Source organism: Chiloscyllium plagiosum, chromosome 19, assembly GCF_004010195.1.
Source record: "Chiloscyllium plagiosum isolate BGI_BamShark_2017 chromosome 19, ASM401019v2, whole genome shotgun sequence".
Lineage (NCBI taxonomy): Eukaryota > Metazoa > Chordata > Chondrichthyes > Orectolobiformes > Hemiscylliidae > Chiloscyllium > Chiloscyllium plagiosum.
This window is the reverse complement of record NC_057728.1, coordinates 1,566,094-1,578,461: the sequence shown is the minus strand read 5'-3', so window position 1 is coordinate 1,578,461 and position 12,368 is coordinate 1,566,094. Positions and strand designations below refer to the sequence as shown.

General features: G+C 42.7%; 1 protein-coding gene across 2 annotated transcripts in view; it reads left to right on the top strand.

Annotated features, from left to right (window-relative positions):
- Positions 1–12,368, top strand: part of braf (B-Raf proto-oncogene, serine/threonine kinase) — a 117,586-nt gene that overhangs the window by 42,236 nt on the left and 62,982 nt on the right. For both annotated transcript variants that reach the window (XM_043708925.1, XM_043708924.1), the window contains exon 4: positions 4,194–4,297. In XM_043708925.1, coding sequence (XP_043564860.1) covers positions 4,194–4,297 — 104 coding nt within the window. The remainder of the gene's footprint in view (positions 1–4,193; positions 4,298–12,368) is intronic.

The following is a 12,368-nucleotide window of genomic DNA, read 5'->3' as shown; positions in this document are numbered from 1 at the left end:
TAAGCTTGGGGAAGTTTTTTTGGGGGGTGCGAAGTCAGGCTGGGGTTGGGAAATCCAGTTACATTGGATTGGCGGAGGGGTTAGTCTGGGGAGTGGTGGCAGTCAGGCACTGGAAGGGGTGAAATCAGGCTGGAGGGAGGAAATCAGGCTTGGCTGTGTGGAGGTTGGCGGTGAATTGTGGGGTTGTGAGAATCCAGCTGGGTGGATCAGAAGCAGCCGGGAATCCGCGCATCTGATGGCGACAAGCTGGGGAGCAAAATGAAGGTCTGCAAAAGGCTACGTATATTGGTGGGTCGTGGCTTTACATTACAGAAGCCAGTCTAACAAAATGGATGTGGCACTTTCTGCTTCAGTTCTGCTGGTGAGGTTGCAATTAAACCATTCATCGCTGCCAAACCTGACTGTCACTTTTCAATAATGAATAAAGTGACAGTTTTTGTCAGATCACGAGACAGCCTGTGACTATTGATTTGAAGTTTAGACCCTTGCCTTTTTAATCAGATTGGATCATCTACCATTTTTGCTACTGACCACCTGACCCTCTGGGTTTCAATCCCTTTTGACATTTTCCCAGTCTTTTAACTTTCTCGTTCATCATCCTCTCTGAACCTCAGTCCCTCTTGCCTTCTGGAAGATGATCCTTAAAACCTACCTATTTGACGAAACATTTGGTTCCTAATACATACTAATGTGACTCAGTATTATCCATTTTGCAGTGAAGAGCATTAGGAAAACAGAGTGGAGCCTTGAATACAGTCTCTGAATAGAGGGAGACCACTTAAAGCTGAGATAAAGAGGAATTTCTTCACTTGTGGGTAGACAGTGGTGTCGTGGTCAATGTCCTTTGACTAATAATCCAGATTAACCCCAGGTTCTGGTGAACCTAATAAAAATCTGAATTTTTCAAAAAAATATCCAGTTTAATGGCAGCCATTTAGTCATTGTTAATTGTCGTGAAAAGAAAACCTTATCTGGTTGGGTCCACATGTGACTCCAGGCCCACAGCAATATGGCTGACCCTTAACTGCTCTCTGGGCGAGAGCAATAAATGCTGGCCCAGCCAACAAAACCCACATCCCATGAGAGAATTTTTAAAATGTAGTGGGCAGTAAATCTTTGGATTTCTCTGCCTCAAAAGGGCTCAGTCTAGAGTATATTTGAGACTGAGTTTGATGGATTTCTAAATGTTAAAGATGTAAAGGATTTTGGGGATTGTGCGGGGAAGTGACATTGAGGTTGAAGGTGTGTCATGATGGTCGACCCTCCTTCTATTTCTAGGTCTTGTATTAAAAGTGTTAAATAAAAAAAGTCATTGTTTTTGGCCACCATCTCTCCCTAAGAGAGTGATAATGCTTGTGTATTTTTAATTAAGTTCTATGATTTTTTGTTCTCATTGTAGGTTATTGCCCCTAACCCTGAGCTTTGTTTTTCACTGACTCTGCCCATGCTATGTATTCACAACCCTCAACAGGCAGCATAGAACATTCAGAGCACAGATTGTGGACATTCAGCCTCTTTGTGTCTGTGCTGGTTGAAAATGTTTTTATCCAACGTATTCCCATCTTGCAGTTTGGTCTGCCAGCCTTTTAAGTTCCCACAGTTAGTGTATATGTAAATTTGTAAAAAGGTGTTCTGAGGATTTATGTCTTTTCATACAGTAATGAGTTCCAGATGATCTCGCCATTCTGTGAGTGAAAAAAAAATTCTCCTCAACTTCCCTCTAATCCCTTGTCCAATCTATTTGCCTCTGTACCTTCTGGCGATTGGTCTCCCCAGGAAGACTATTTACCGAGCAAACCGAAAGTATTAACTGTGTGTTTGTATCTCTGTTTCCTTCCCTCTCCTTCTCTGCCTCATTCTCTCTCCACCTTTACTACATCTTCCCCTTCCATTCCCTGTCTTTCTCCATTTATCGAATATTTCCTACCTTTTCTTTTGTCTCCTCCCCACCCCATTCCACATTATAGCATTGAATTCTGAAATGATTCCCGTGTAATTTGGATTGTACTGCCTTACCTGAAGTCTATCCTGCTTATTAATCATTCTTCATGTGAAGGTTCTCAATCCTTAATTTGTCTTTTAGCAATCTCCGTTTATGTCTGCATGTGGTGCTGTCATAATTTTACTTTGCCTTAGTGGCTCTGATTGATCTACCTTAAACATTCAATCCCATGTGTAGAGCTCCATGGGGTAATCATTCCCTCACCTATTTTCAAGAATTCCTGATATCTCCAGTCTTTACTTGCATCTTGGACCTCTAGCACTAGGCTAGGACTTGTGACTCATCTCTGCGTTGTCCCCAGTGTACAAGGGTCGTCAGGGTCAAAAGTATGTACCATTGTTGAGGTGCTGAGAGTTCAGAATGTTGCATTGACGGTGCATGGCATTCTCCCCCCCACCCCCAATGTATTTTACTCAAACAGCAATATCAACCTTCGCTCATCTGGTATCACTCTTGTCTCCGAGTAAGAAAATCGCTGCTTCAGGCCCTCCTCTAGAGGTTTAAACATGCAATCTTGCCTGACATTCCAGTGCATTAAGGGAAGAGTAGTGGTAATGTCATTAAACTCTATCTAATGTTCTGGGGACATTGCTTCAAATCCCACCTTGGGAGACGGTGAGATTTGAATTCGGTACAATCTGGAATTAAAAAAAACTAGTCTAGCAATGACTTTGTAACTGATTTGTTGTAAAAACCCATCTGGTTCATTAATGTCCTTTAGGGAAGGAAATCTGCCATCTTTATCTGGGCTGGCCTACATGTGGCTCCAATATTGTTGACTCTTAACTGCCCTCTGGGGAATTGAGGATGGGCAACAAATGCTTGCCCACGTCCCATGAATTAATTAAAGAAAAGCTGAAGGAACACTGCACTAACGAGGTGCTGTCTTTTAAATTAGAAACGAACCTGAGGCTTGATCTCCCCATTTTGAAAGATATAAAAGATTCAGTGGTACTGTTTGAAGATGAGAAGAGTACCCTGTTTATTGAAACAGATGATCTGATTGTGCATTTAATAGCTGTTCAAATTGTCCGCTGCACTTCCTGATATTGCAACAGTGACTAAAATTGGAAGTACCTCATTAACTGGTGAAGTGCTTTACCATAACATGAGGTTATGAACAGAGTACAGATATTAGTGGTTTCCTTTCCTGTTGTTCAATATCTTCTTCGAGTACAGATGGAAAGTATTGAGTCATTGTTACAAAATTTCACTCCAAATCATTTTCTTAACAATATATTGACCCACCATGCAGGTGAAGAGGTGTTTTGTTTTGGTTTCAGTTTGATGAAAATGCACGATTTTATGAAAGGGACAACAGCATTCCGACAAGCCATCTGTTCCTGTGGTCCCTATTGGTCTTTCCAATGCCAAGTCTTTAATCTGTAATGTGGGGTCTGAACTTGGGGCCTGACGCTCAAAGCTAGTTGGTCAAACCCTTACATAGCTTGCCAATATTGCTGTTGTGACCTGCAGTCTAATAAATGGACCATGGCTTGGGGGACTGAAGAGGAAAGGTGCCACTTAGCTTATTGACAAGCTGGACTGTTGTAGAATGCTATTTCCATTGATGTAATGAATGCTGGCCCAGTCAGCGATGCCCATATCCCATGAGTAAGAAAACGTCAGTTTGCAGTTTTTGGGAAAAGGAGACATCACTTTCCATGCACTGAGATCACCAACCTGAGCTCTTTGCCCAGTTAAGTTGGGTTCCCATGCTACTTGCAGCTGGGGCCTATGCCCATCTGACACAGCAAGCATGCACTCTGCTCTGTATATGCTAGTGGGCCAACCCCACTTCAGTAAGCTGACATGTAATGAATGGCTGTCTGCAACATTTATGCTTGAGGTGACAAACATATTTTTAAACTCAAGTCTTGAATGAACTTTGAACACTTGCTCACTGGCTGCTTGCAGTCTATAACCATTCTGGTCTGCCAATGAGTTGTAGGAGTGATATGTCTTCCAACTGAGTTGAAGCAAGAAACTCTTTGTAATAATCCATAACTGTATGGTCATCCAAAAGAGAGAGTACCCAGTTATTTGCCTTCATGTATTGTCACTGTGCAGTCTTGGCTGAAACTGTGATGTCAACAGACATTTTAAAATGGAAGTTGAGACCATGCACTCAGGATAGTTGTAAGAGTAGCAGCAGCCAGTGCTGTGCTTAATCCCTTTTGCCTTTTCCCAGGTCCCAGCGCGGTGTGGGGTGACTGTGAGAGACAGCCTGAAGAAAGCTCTGATGATGAGGGGACTGACCGCGGACTGCTGTGCAGTCTACAGGACGCAGGATGGGTGAGTTGTGTGCTTAGGGAACCTGGTGGCACTGGCTTGTAGGGTCAAAGAGATCTCTGCTCTGGAGTGGCATGAAGTGAGGAACCCCTGCAGAGATGAGCCCTGATTGGCTTTTGGCTGCTAGCTTTATTGTGAAAAGGTTTATTTAAAATAATTTAGGGTGTGAAAGTGAGGGTCAGTCATAGAACCATAGAAATGTACAGCATGGAAATGGACCCTTCAGTCTAAATTGTCCATGCCGACCAGATATCCTAATCTAATCTAGTCCCGTTCACCAACACTTGGCCCATATCCCTCTAAATCCTTCCTATTCATATATTCATCCAGATGCTTTTGAATGCTAATTGTACTAGCCTCCACCACTTCCTCTGGCAGCTCATTGCATACATGTACCACCCTAGGTGGCACGGTGGCACAGTGGTTAGCACTGCTGCCTCAATCTAATCTAAAAAAGTTGCTGCTTAAGTCCCTTTTATATCTTTCCCCTCTCACTCTAAACCTATGCCCTCTCATTCTGGACTCCACCACCACAGGGAAAAGATCTTGTCAACTTATCCTATCCATGCCCCTCATAATTTTATAAACCTCTGTAAGGTCACCCTCAGCCTCTGACGCTCCAGAGAAAACAGCCCAGTCTGTTCAACCTCTCCCTATAGTTCAAATTCTCCACCCTGGCACACCCTTGTAAAGCTTTTCTGAACCCTTCCAAGTTTCACAACATCCTTCCAATAGGAAGGAGAGCAGAATTGCACGCAATATTTTGGGTAATCCAAGATGGAGGCAGGAAAAAAATTGTGGTTGTAAAAGCTGCTCTTTTTATTTTGAGGTATTTTAGATGTTAGAGGTGATTTCCTCCAATTCCAGGACAGCAATTACTGTTTTATATGCTGTTGCATTGTTTGGGAACTTTGGGGGAAGAAAGTCAAAACGATGGCACTTTTAAAAGGGATAAAGACAGTCAAAAGGCAGCAAGACATGGTCAGTCGAGATGCCTCATACAATTCTATTATTTAGTTGTTATGGTGTTATTTTAGTTTGCAAGATCAGTGTTCCTTTGGCAGTTAGCAACATTGTTACCTTGGTTTAAAGTTTGTGGGGCCAGTGTTCCTTCAGATGTAGTTAATAAGATTGAATATCACATTGCTTTCATCTTCTGAATGTATTGTTTCTCGTTGAGCTGCTATCACTGGTGTCTTTTTCAAGATGCCACATTCCTGTTGGTATGTCTAAAAAAGTTACAGTACATGAGCATCAAAGGTGCACCTAATCTTGGGTTGAGCCAGCACCTACCAGCCATATCCACATGTTCATGATCCTTCTGAAAATCAGAAATTCAGAAACTAAGCTGATTTTCTTCCCTATCCTTGACCTAGCTGTGTTGAGAGGTGTGTTGAATTTATAATCCATATTGTAATTAATCATTGGTCTTACTAAGATATTGGTGAGATGACCACAAAGCTTATCTGTCTTGTGCCTAATGGCAGACCTATCAGGATTGTCAAGAAGGTGTATTTTTGAGTTTTCTATTCAAAATAGAGGGACACAAATCTCTTAAACTTTGCAGAGCTGCAATCTAAAAGCAAAGTATGAAGTGATAATGACCACGAACTCTTCAAACAAACTTTATCATGAAACCATTGACGTGATCTTGAGGTACTTATCCACAGCTCACTGTTGACCTATTTAATCTTGTCTCCTTCCTATTTTAAGGGGCTCTTATTTTATTAAATACCAAGAAGTATGATATTTCTGCAATTCCTGAATCTCATTCTCAGTAAATTTTGATCCAGTCCCTCTTGAAGTTGCCCATTGCCAAAAATTAAACCATCAGGGAGGGTCTATTGCTTCAGCCACAGAGAGTGATGAATTAGTGCAACTCATTTCCACTGAAGGCTGTGGAGGCAAGTCATTGAGTGTTTTTAAGACAGAAATAGACAGGTTCTTGATTAAGGGCTTCATTCCTGATGAAGGGCTTTTGTCCGAAATGTCGACTTTTTTTCCTGCTCCTCGGATGCTGCCTGGCCTGCTGTGCTTTTCCAGCACCACTCTAATCTAAGCTCTGGTTTCCAGCATCTGCAGTCCTCACTTTTGATTAGTAAGGGGATCCTGACCACTTTCAGGAGACAGGGCTTCTGATGTCGCTAAGATTCCCTGCAATGAGTGAGTTTTGCAGAATCCTCGTTTGTAATATTGGTCAGAAACATTGGAAGAGATTTTTTTTCCCCGTCTGGTCTGGGCCGTAGAGGGTTTCCAACACTGAAACATTTGAACCTTTTTTTTTTCCAAAGGATGCAAATGTGTTTATCAGCTACTTAACAAGAATTATGAGCAAAGAACTAGAGGACAAGTATAAAATTCTTGAGCAAGATCAGAGCTGAAAGTTTACATAAGACTACAAGCCATAAGATATTGGAACAAAATTAGGCCATTCAGCCTTTTCAAGTCTGCTTCGCCATTTGATCATGACTGATATGTTTCTCAATCCCATTCGCCTGCCTTCTTGCTGTAATGTTTATTGTTGTGAAGGCTTTTCTCTGTCCTCATAAGGAAAGCAAACTCTCAGATATGATGGAGAAGTTATAATAATGAGCGATAACTTGTCCGTCTGTGGTAAAGGAAATTATTTGGGATGTTCGCTGACCAGTTGCCCTGCTACCCAGCAAGAGTGGAAATGACCTTCTGTGCAGTCTATTCCAACAGATACGAGGAGAGTGGAACAAACAGAATTCCACACAATTGGCACGTATAAATACCAAGCAAATCGTTGTGTGCCAGTAATGAGGAGTATCCACATAAAACATGCTAGTTAAGTGTGTCTGAAAACGAATGTAGCCATCTGTTGCCTCAGCTCCATGCAGAGACCAGTCTGGCCCAGCTTGCTGCAATGTTTGGTGAGATGGTTGTACTGTGAGACAAACCTGGCTTCTCGAACATGTCATTCCCCTGTATCAATTTTCAACTATTGCATTGGTAACACATCAGCGGGTGAAGCGTTGTGTTGCACAGTGGAACATTTGGGCCAATTTGTTTTGCAAGGACTGCTGGTTACGGAGGGACAGATGGAGAGGGAACTTGCCGTATGCTGCAAGATATCTGAAAGGAAAATGTGTGTGGTGAGAGACCTCCAGCTGAGAAAGAACAATTCATTTTCTTTCTGATGCTGATTTATTCTGTACATTTCTGGCCCATTCTACTTTGAATCCCTGAAACAAAACCTTGCTTGTTGCGCCAGCTTCGCTCTACCCAGTCTGTACAGCACCCAATCAGTTGACTTTTAACAGCAAAGGTCTCTCTGCGGTTCATCATCTCTAACTCCTGCTTCAATCAGCTGACTAGCATTGCTATTAAAATTAAAAAAAAGGACCTTTTGATTTACTCAGCAGTTTCAAGCATGGCACAAAAACTAGGAAAAAGTGCAATGAGGATACTGATAAACGTCAAATGGACTTTGGCTGGTGGAATAGTTAGCCATGTGTTGATGAAATTTAATGCAGGGAAGTTTGATGTGATGCATGTTAGCAGAAAATACAAAGGAGAGGCAATATAAAATGAAGAGCACAGGATTGCAGCAACAGATAGACCTGAGGCTTAGTGCTCACCGATCTTTGAAGGTAGCATGGCAGGTTAAGAATTTGGCTATAAAGTTTAGGAATTCCTTGGTCTTTATAAATAGAGGTACAGAGTACAAAAGCAAATCTGTTATGGTGAATCCTTGTAAAACACCAGTTTGGCCTCAAATAATGCACGTAATTGGGTACTACCATATAGGGAGGATGTGAAAGTGGTAGAAAGCGTGCAGAAAAGATTAACGAAAAGTAATTCTGGGATGAGGGATTTCAGTTACAAAGAGTGGAAATACTATGACTGTTTTTCTTACAGAAGTGAAGGTTAAGAGGAGATTTTATAGAGGTGCTCAAAATCACGAGGTGTAGAGAGAGAGAGAGAAAGGGAAAAATATCTGTTCCTGTATCTTCACAACATGCAGTGCCATGTTTCAAGAAGGCCACTATCGCCTTCTCAGGAGGAGGTCAAGGTGGACAATAAACAGCACGATACCTGAATCCTCAAATGTTTCCAATTCATGTTTATTCAATTCCCTTTGCACAGTTATTATTGAATTCAGCTCTCTCATCCATGGAGTGCATTCTCGATGATAACTATGACTTAAAATTCTTCTCATCTCGCTTCTGTTCTTTTGCCACTTACCGTAAATTTTGTGTCATCCAGTGAGTAGCCCTCCTATCACTGTGAACAGTTTCTCCTTCTATTACTTCAAACTAATGCCATCGAATGGTCACTATATATTTACAACCCAATGACTCACTTTTCTCTCTTCATCCGAACTGAGAGCATCTAGAACTCACTGGCTGACGGTGGTGGAAGCAGAGATGATGAATGATTTCAAAATAAAATTGGATGGGCATTTGATGAAGTTGACCTTTCAGAAAATGAATTTGAATGGAAGACTAGGTCCGAGAGTCGTCATGAGTTTCAAGCACCCAATGGCTGCCTCCTTTGCCTATGGTCTATGCAGCGTTGGGAGATTAGCGCTCTGCTCTCACTGAGGTGCAATGTGAGGGGCCGCTGACTTTGTTAATTCGTTAAAAGTACAGTTGTATGTGGCCTGCTGTAAAACTTGCAAAGGCCATTTGAAGGTAATGAGCTTGAAACAGAGGTGTGAAATTTGAATATGGCTTGTGTGACTGAGACAGGAAGTAATAGACTCTTCTCATTGTACACTGTGCTGCATGCTTCCAGACAAAAAAAAACTGCAGATGCTCGAATTCACAGGAGACCAGCAGGAGGCTGGAAGAACACAGGAAGCCAGGCAGCATCAGGAGATGGAGAAGTCAACATTTCTGTTACAACCCTTCTTCAGGAACAGAAGTGGGGTCGGGGGAGCTGCAGGTAAAGAGGGAGGGCGGGTTTTGGGTGGGGAGAGGTTAGAATTGGTTTGGTAGTGACAGGTGAATACAGGTAGTGGGTATGACTTGGTTGGTTGGTGGGAGGAATTAATCTGGTTAGTAGCTGGAAGGAAGGGTTGGTAGGTGGAATGGAAGGTTGGGAAGGTTATTTGAAATTGGAGAACTCAGTGTTGAGTCCTCCGGGCTGCAGACTGCCCGGGAAGAAGATAAGGTGTTGTTCCTGTTGCACCCATTTAAATTCCCGTTCCCACTCCCTCTCCGACATGTCCATCCTTTGCTGCAGTGAATCAGACCACAAATTGGAGGAACAACCCCATATCTTCTGCCTGGGCAGCCTGTATCCCAGATGACTCAGCATGGAGTTCTCCAATTTCAAATAGCTTTCCCATCCATGCTCCAATTCCCTTTCCAGCCCTGCCTCCTTCCTTCCATGTCACTTACTGACCCTTCCTTCCAGCTGGTAACCCCAAATTCATTCCTCCCATTGACCAACCAGGTCATATCGACCACCTGTGTTCACCTATCAGTCCTTCACCATTTCGCCCCTCTCCCCGCCTAAAAACCCTCTCACCTCTTTACCAGCAGCTCCCCCACCCCACTTCCATTTCTGAAGAAGGATTCTAACCAAAGCGATGACTTCTCCACCTCCTGATGTTGCTGACCTTGCTGTGTTCTTTCAGCCTCCTGCTTGTCTACTTTGTACTGCATACCTGTTACTTTAAAACCAAGTGAGGTTGCAACTTTGTCAGTCCTCAGCTATTTTATGTGCCTTGTTAACCCCACTGAGAAGCTGCATGCAGTGCAGCTGAGAGTTTCTTGTTGTGAGCACAATATCTCCAGAGACTATTTTACTGGTGGAACCAATGCTTATTAACCTAACATGCTAATTGTGTGAAGCTGGATCTGTGTGTTCATATGGTCAGAATCCAAACAGTATGGGTACGGAGTTAGATCCTCTCTATACAGGTCTGGGGAGTGCAGCTGTCATCAACACATTGGAACAAGTTTACGCCAGTGAGCTGCTTGAGCCTGTCCTGTGTTCAATCCTATCTTGACAGGTACATGATATGCCCACCCTTGCCATATATTGCTTAATATTTCAAATAAAAGTCTTATAATTTAAAACTAATGATTGATCTGAGATTGTTTACCACTTGTCATTAAAAACATTTGTACCGCCTTTTGTGTGTTTCTTAACTTCACCCCTGAAACGTCGTGATGTCATTTTTAAACTATGTCCTATTCCTTAGGTGCTTCAACTAGCAGAAATAGTTCACGTCTGTCTACCCTATCTGTTCCCATTACTTTCTTGTCGAGTTAGTTATACAGCACAGAAAACGAATCTACGGTCCAATTCATCCATACCGTCCCACTTGGCTGTATTTGGCCTATATCATTCTAAGCCTTTTCTATTATGTATCTATCTAATTATCTTTTAAATGTTGTAACTGTACCCGCATTGACCATTTCCTCTGGCAGGTCAGTCCATATACGAACCACCTTCTGTGTGAAAAAAGTTGCCCCTCAGGTCCATTTTAAATCTTTCTCCTCTCACCTTAAAAATATGCCCCCTTGGTTTGAACAACCCCACCCTAGGGAAAAGACCTTTGCTTATTCACCTTATCTATGGGCCTCATGATTTTATAAACCTCTGTACGGTCACCCTTCAATGTCCCACGGTCCACTGAAGAAAGCCCCAGCCTCTCCTCATAACTCAAACCCTCCATTCCCAGCAACATCCTAGTAAACCTTTTCTGAGCTTGCTCCAATCTAACAATATCATTCCTGTAACAGGCCAACTAAAACTGAGCACGTTACTTCAAAAGTGGCCTCAGCAATGTCCTGTACAATCTTAACATGGCATCCCAACTCTTGAAAACATTGACCAGATGGCCCCTCATATTTGTCAGTTACATGAGTACAGCCTAGTGTGTGTAATCCTTCCTCGTAACTTAACTCTAATGCAGATGATGTTGTGGTAAACCCGTGCTTCTCTCCATCCAAGACCAATGCATCCTTCTTAAATTGAGGTGTCTGTAACTGCTCTTTGGTACTGTGGGGTGCTTTATATAGCTGATGCATATCTCCCAAGCCCTTGTATCCTAGCCCATAAGACATAGGTGCAGAATTGTAACCATTCAGCCCATCGAATTTGCACCACCATTCAATCATGTTTGATAAGTTTCTTGACCCCATTCTCCCACTTTCTCTCTGTAACCCTTGATCCCCTTGACAATCAAGAACCTATCTATCTCTGTTTTAAATACACTCAATGACCTGGCCTCCACAGCCTTCTGTGACAGTGAATTCCATAGATTCCCCACTCTCTGGCTGAAGAAGTTTCACCTTATCTCCATTCTAAAGGGTCTTGCCTTTACTCTAAGGCTGTAGAACTCCCAAGTCTCTTCACATTTCAGACTTCTGACTTTTCTCCCCATTTAGAAAACAGCCCTTGCCTCTATTCTTCATACCAAACCTGTAGGAAGTTCTGTAGTTAGACTGATGAAAGCTGGAATTCCATTAGCATTAGCTGGGGAGATGGTGACGTAGTAGTAAAGACACTACATAGTAATCCAGATCCCCAGGTGACATTTAAGGAGATATGGCCTTTTAGGGAAGGAAATCTGCCATCCTCACCTGGTCTGGCATTCAGGTCATGTGGCTGACTCTTAACTGCCTGCTGAAATGGCCCAGCAAGTTATTCAATTGTATCAAAAGCATTGCAATGTCTAAAGAAAGAAACCAGACAGACCACTTGACATCAACTTAGATTTGGAAACTAAACAACAAACCCAGCCCTAACCTTCTCTGTTGCTGGGTAGAACATAGAACATAGAACAGTACAGCACAGAACAGGCCCTTTAGCCTACGATGTTGTGCCGACCACTGATCCTCATGTATGCACCCTCAAATTTCTGTGACCATATGCATGTCCAGGAGTCTCTTAAATGTCCCCAATGACCCTGCCTCCACAACTGCTGCTGGCAACGCATTCCATGCTCTCACAACTCTCTGTGTAAAGAACCCGCCTCTGACATCCCCTCTATACTTTCCTCCAACCAGCTTAAAACTATGACCCCTCGTGTTAGCCATTTCTGCCCTGGGAAATAGTCTCTGGCTATCGACTCTATCTACGCCTCTCATTA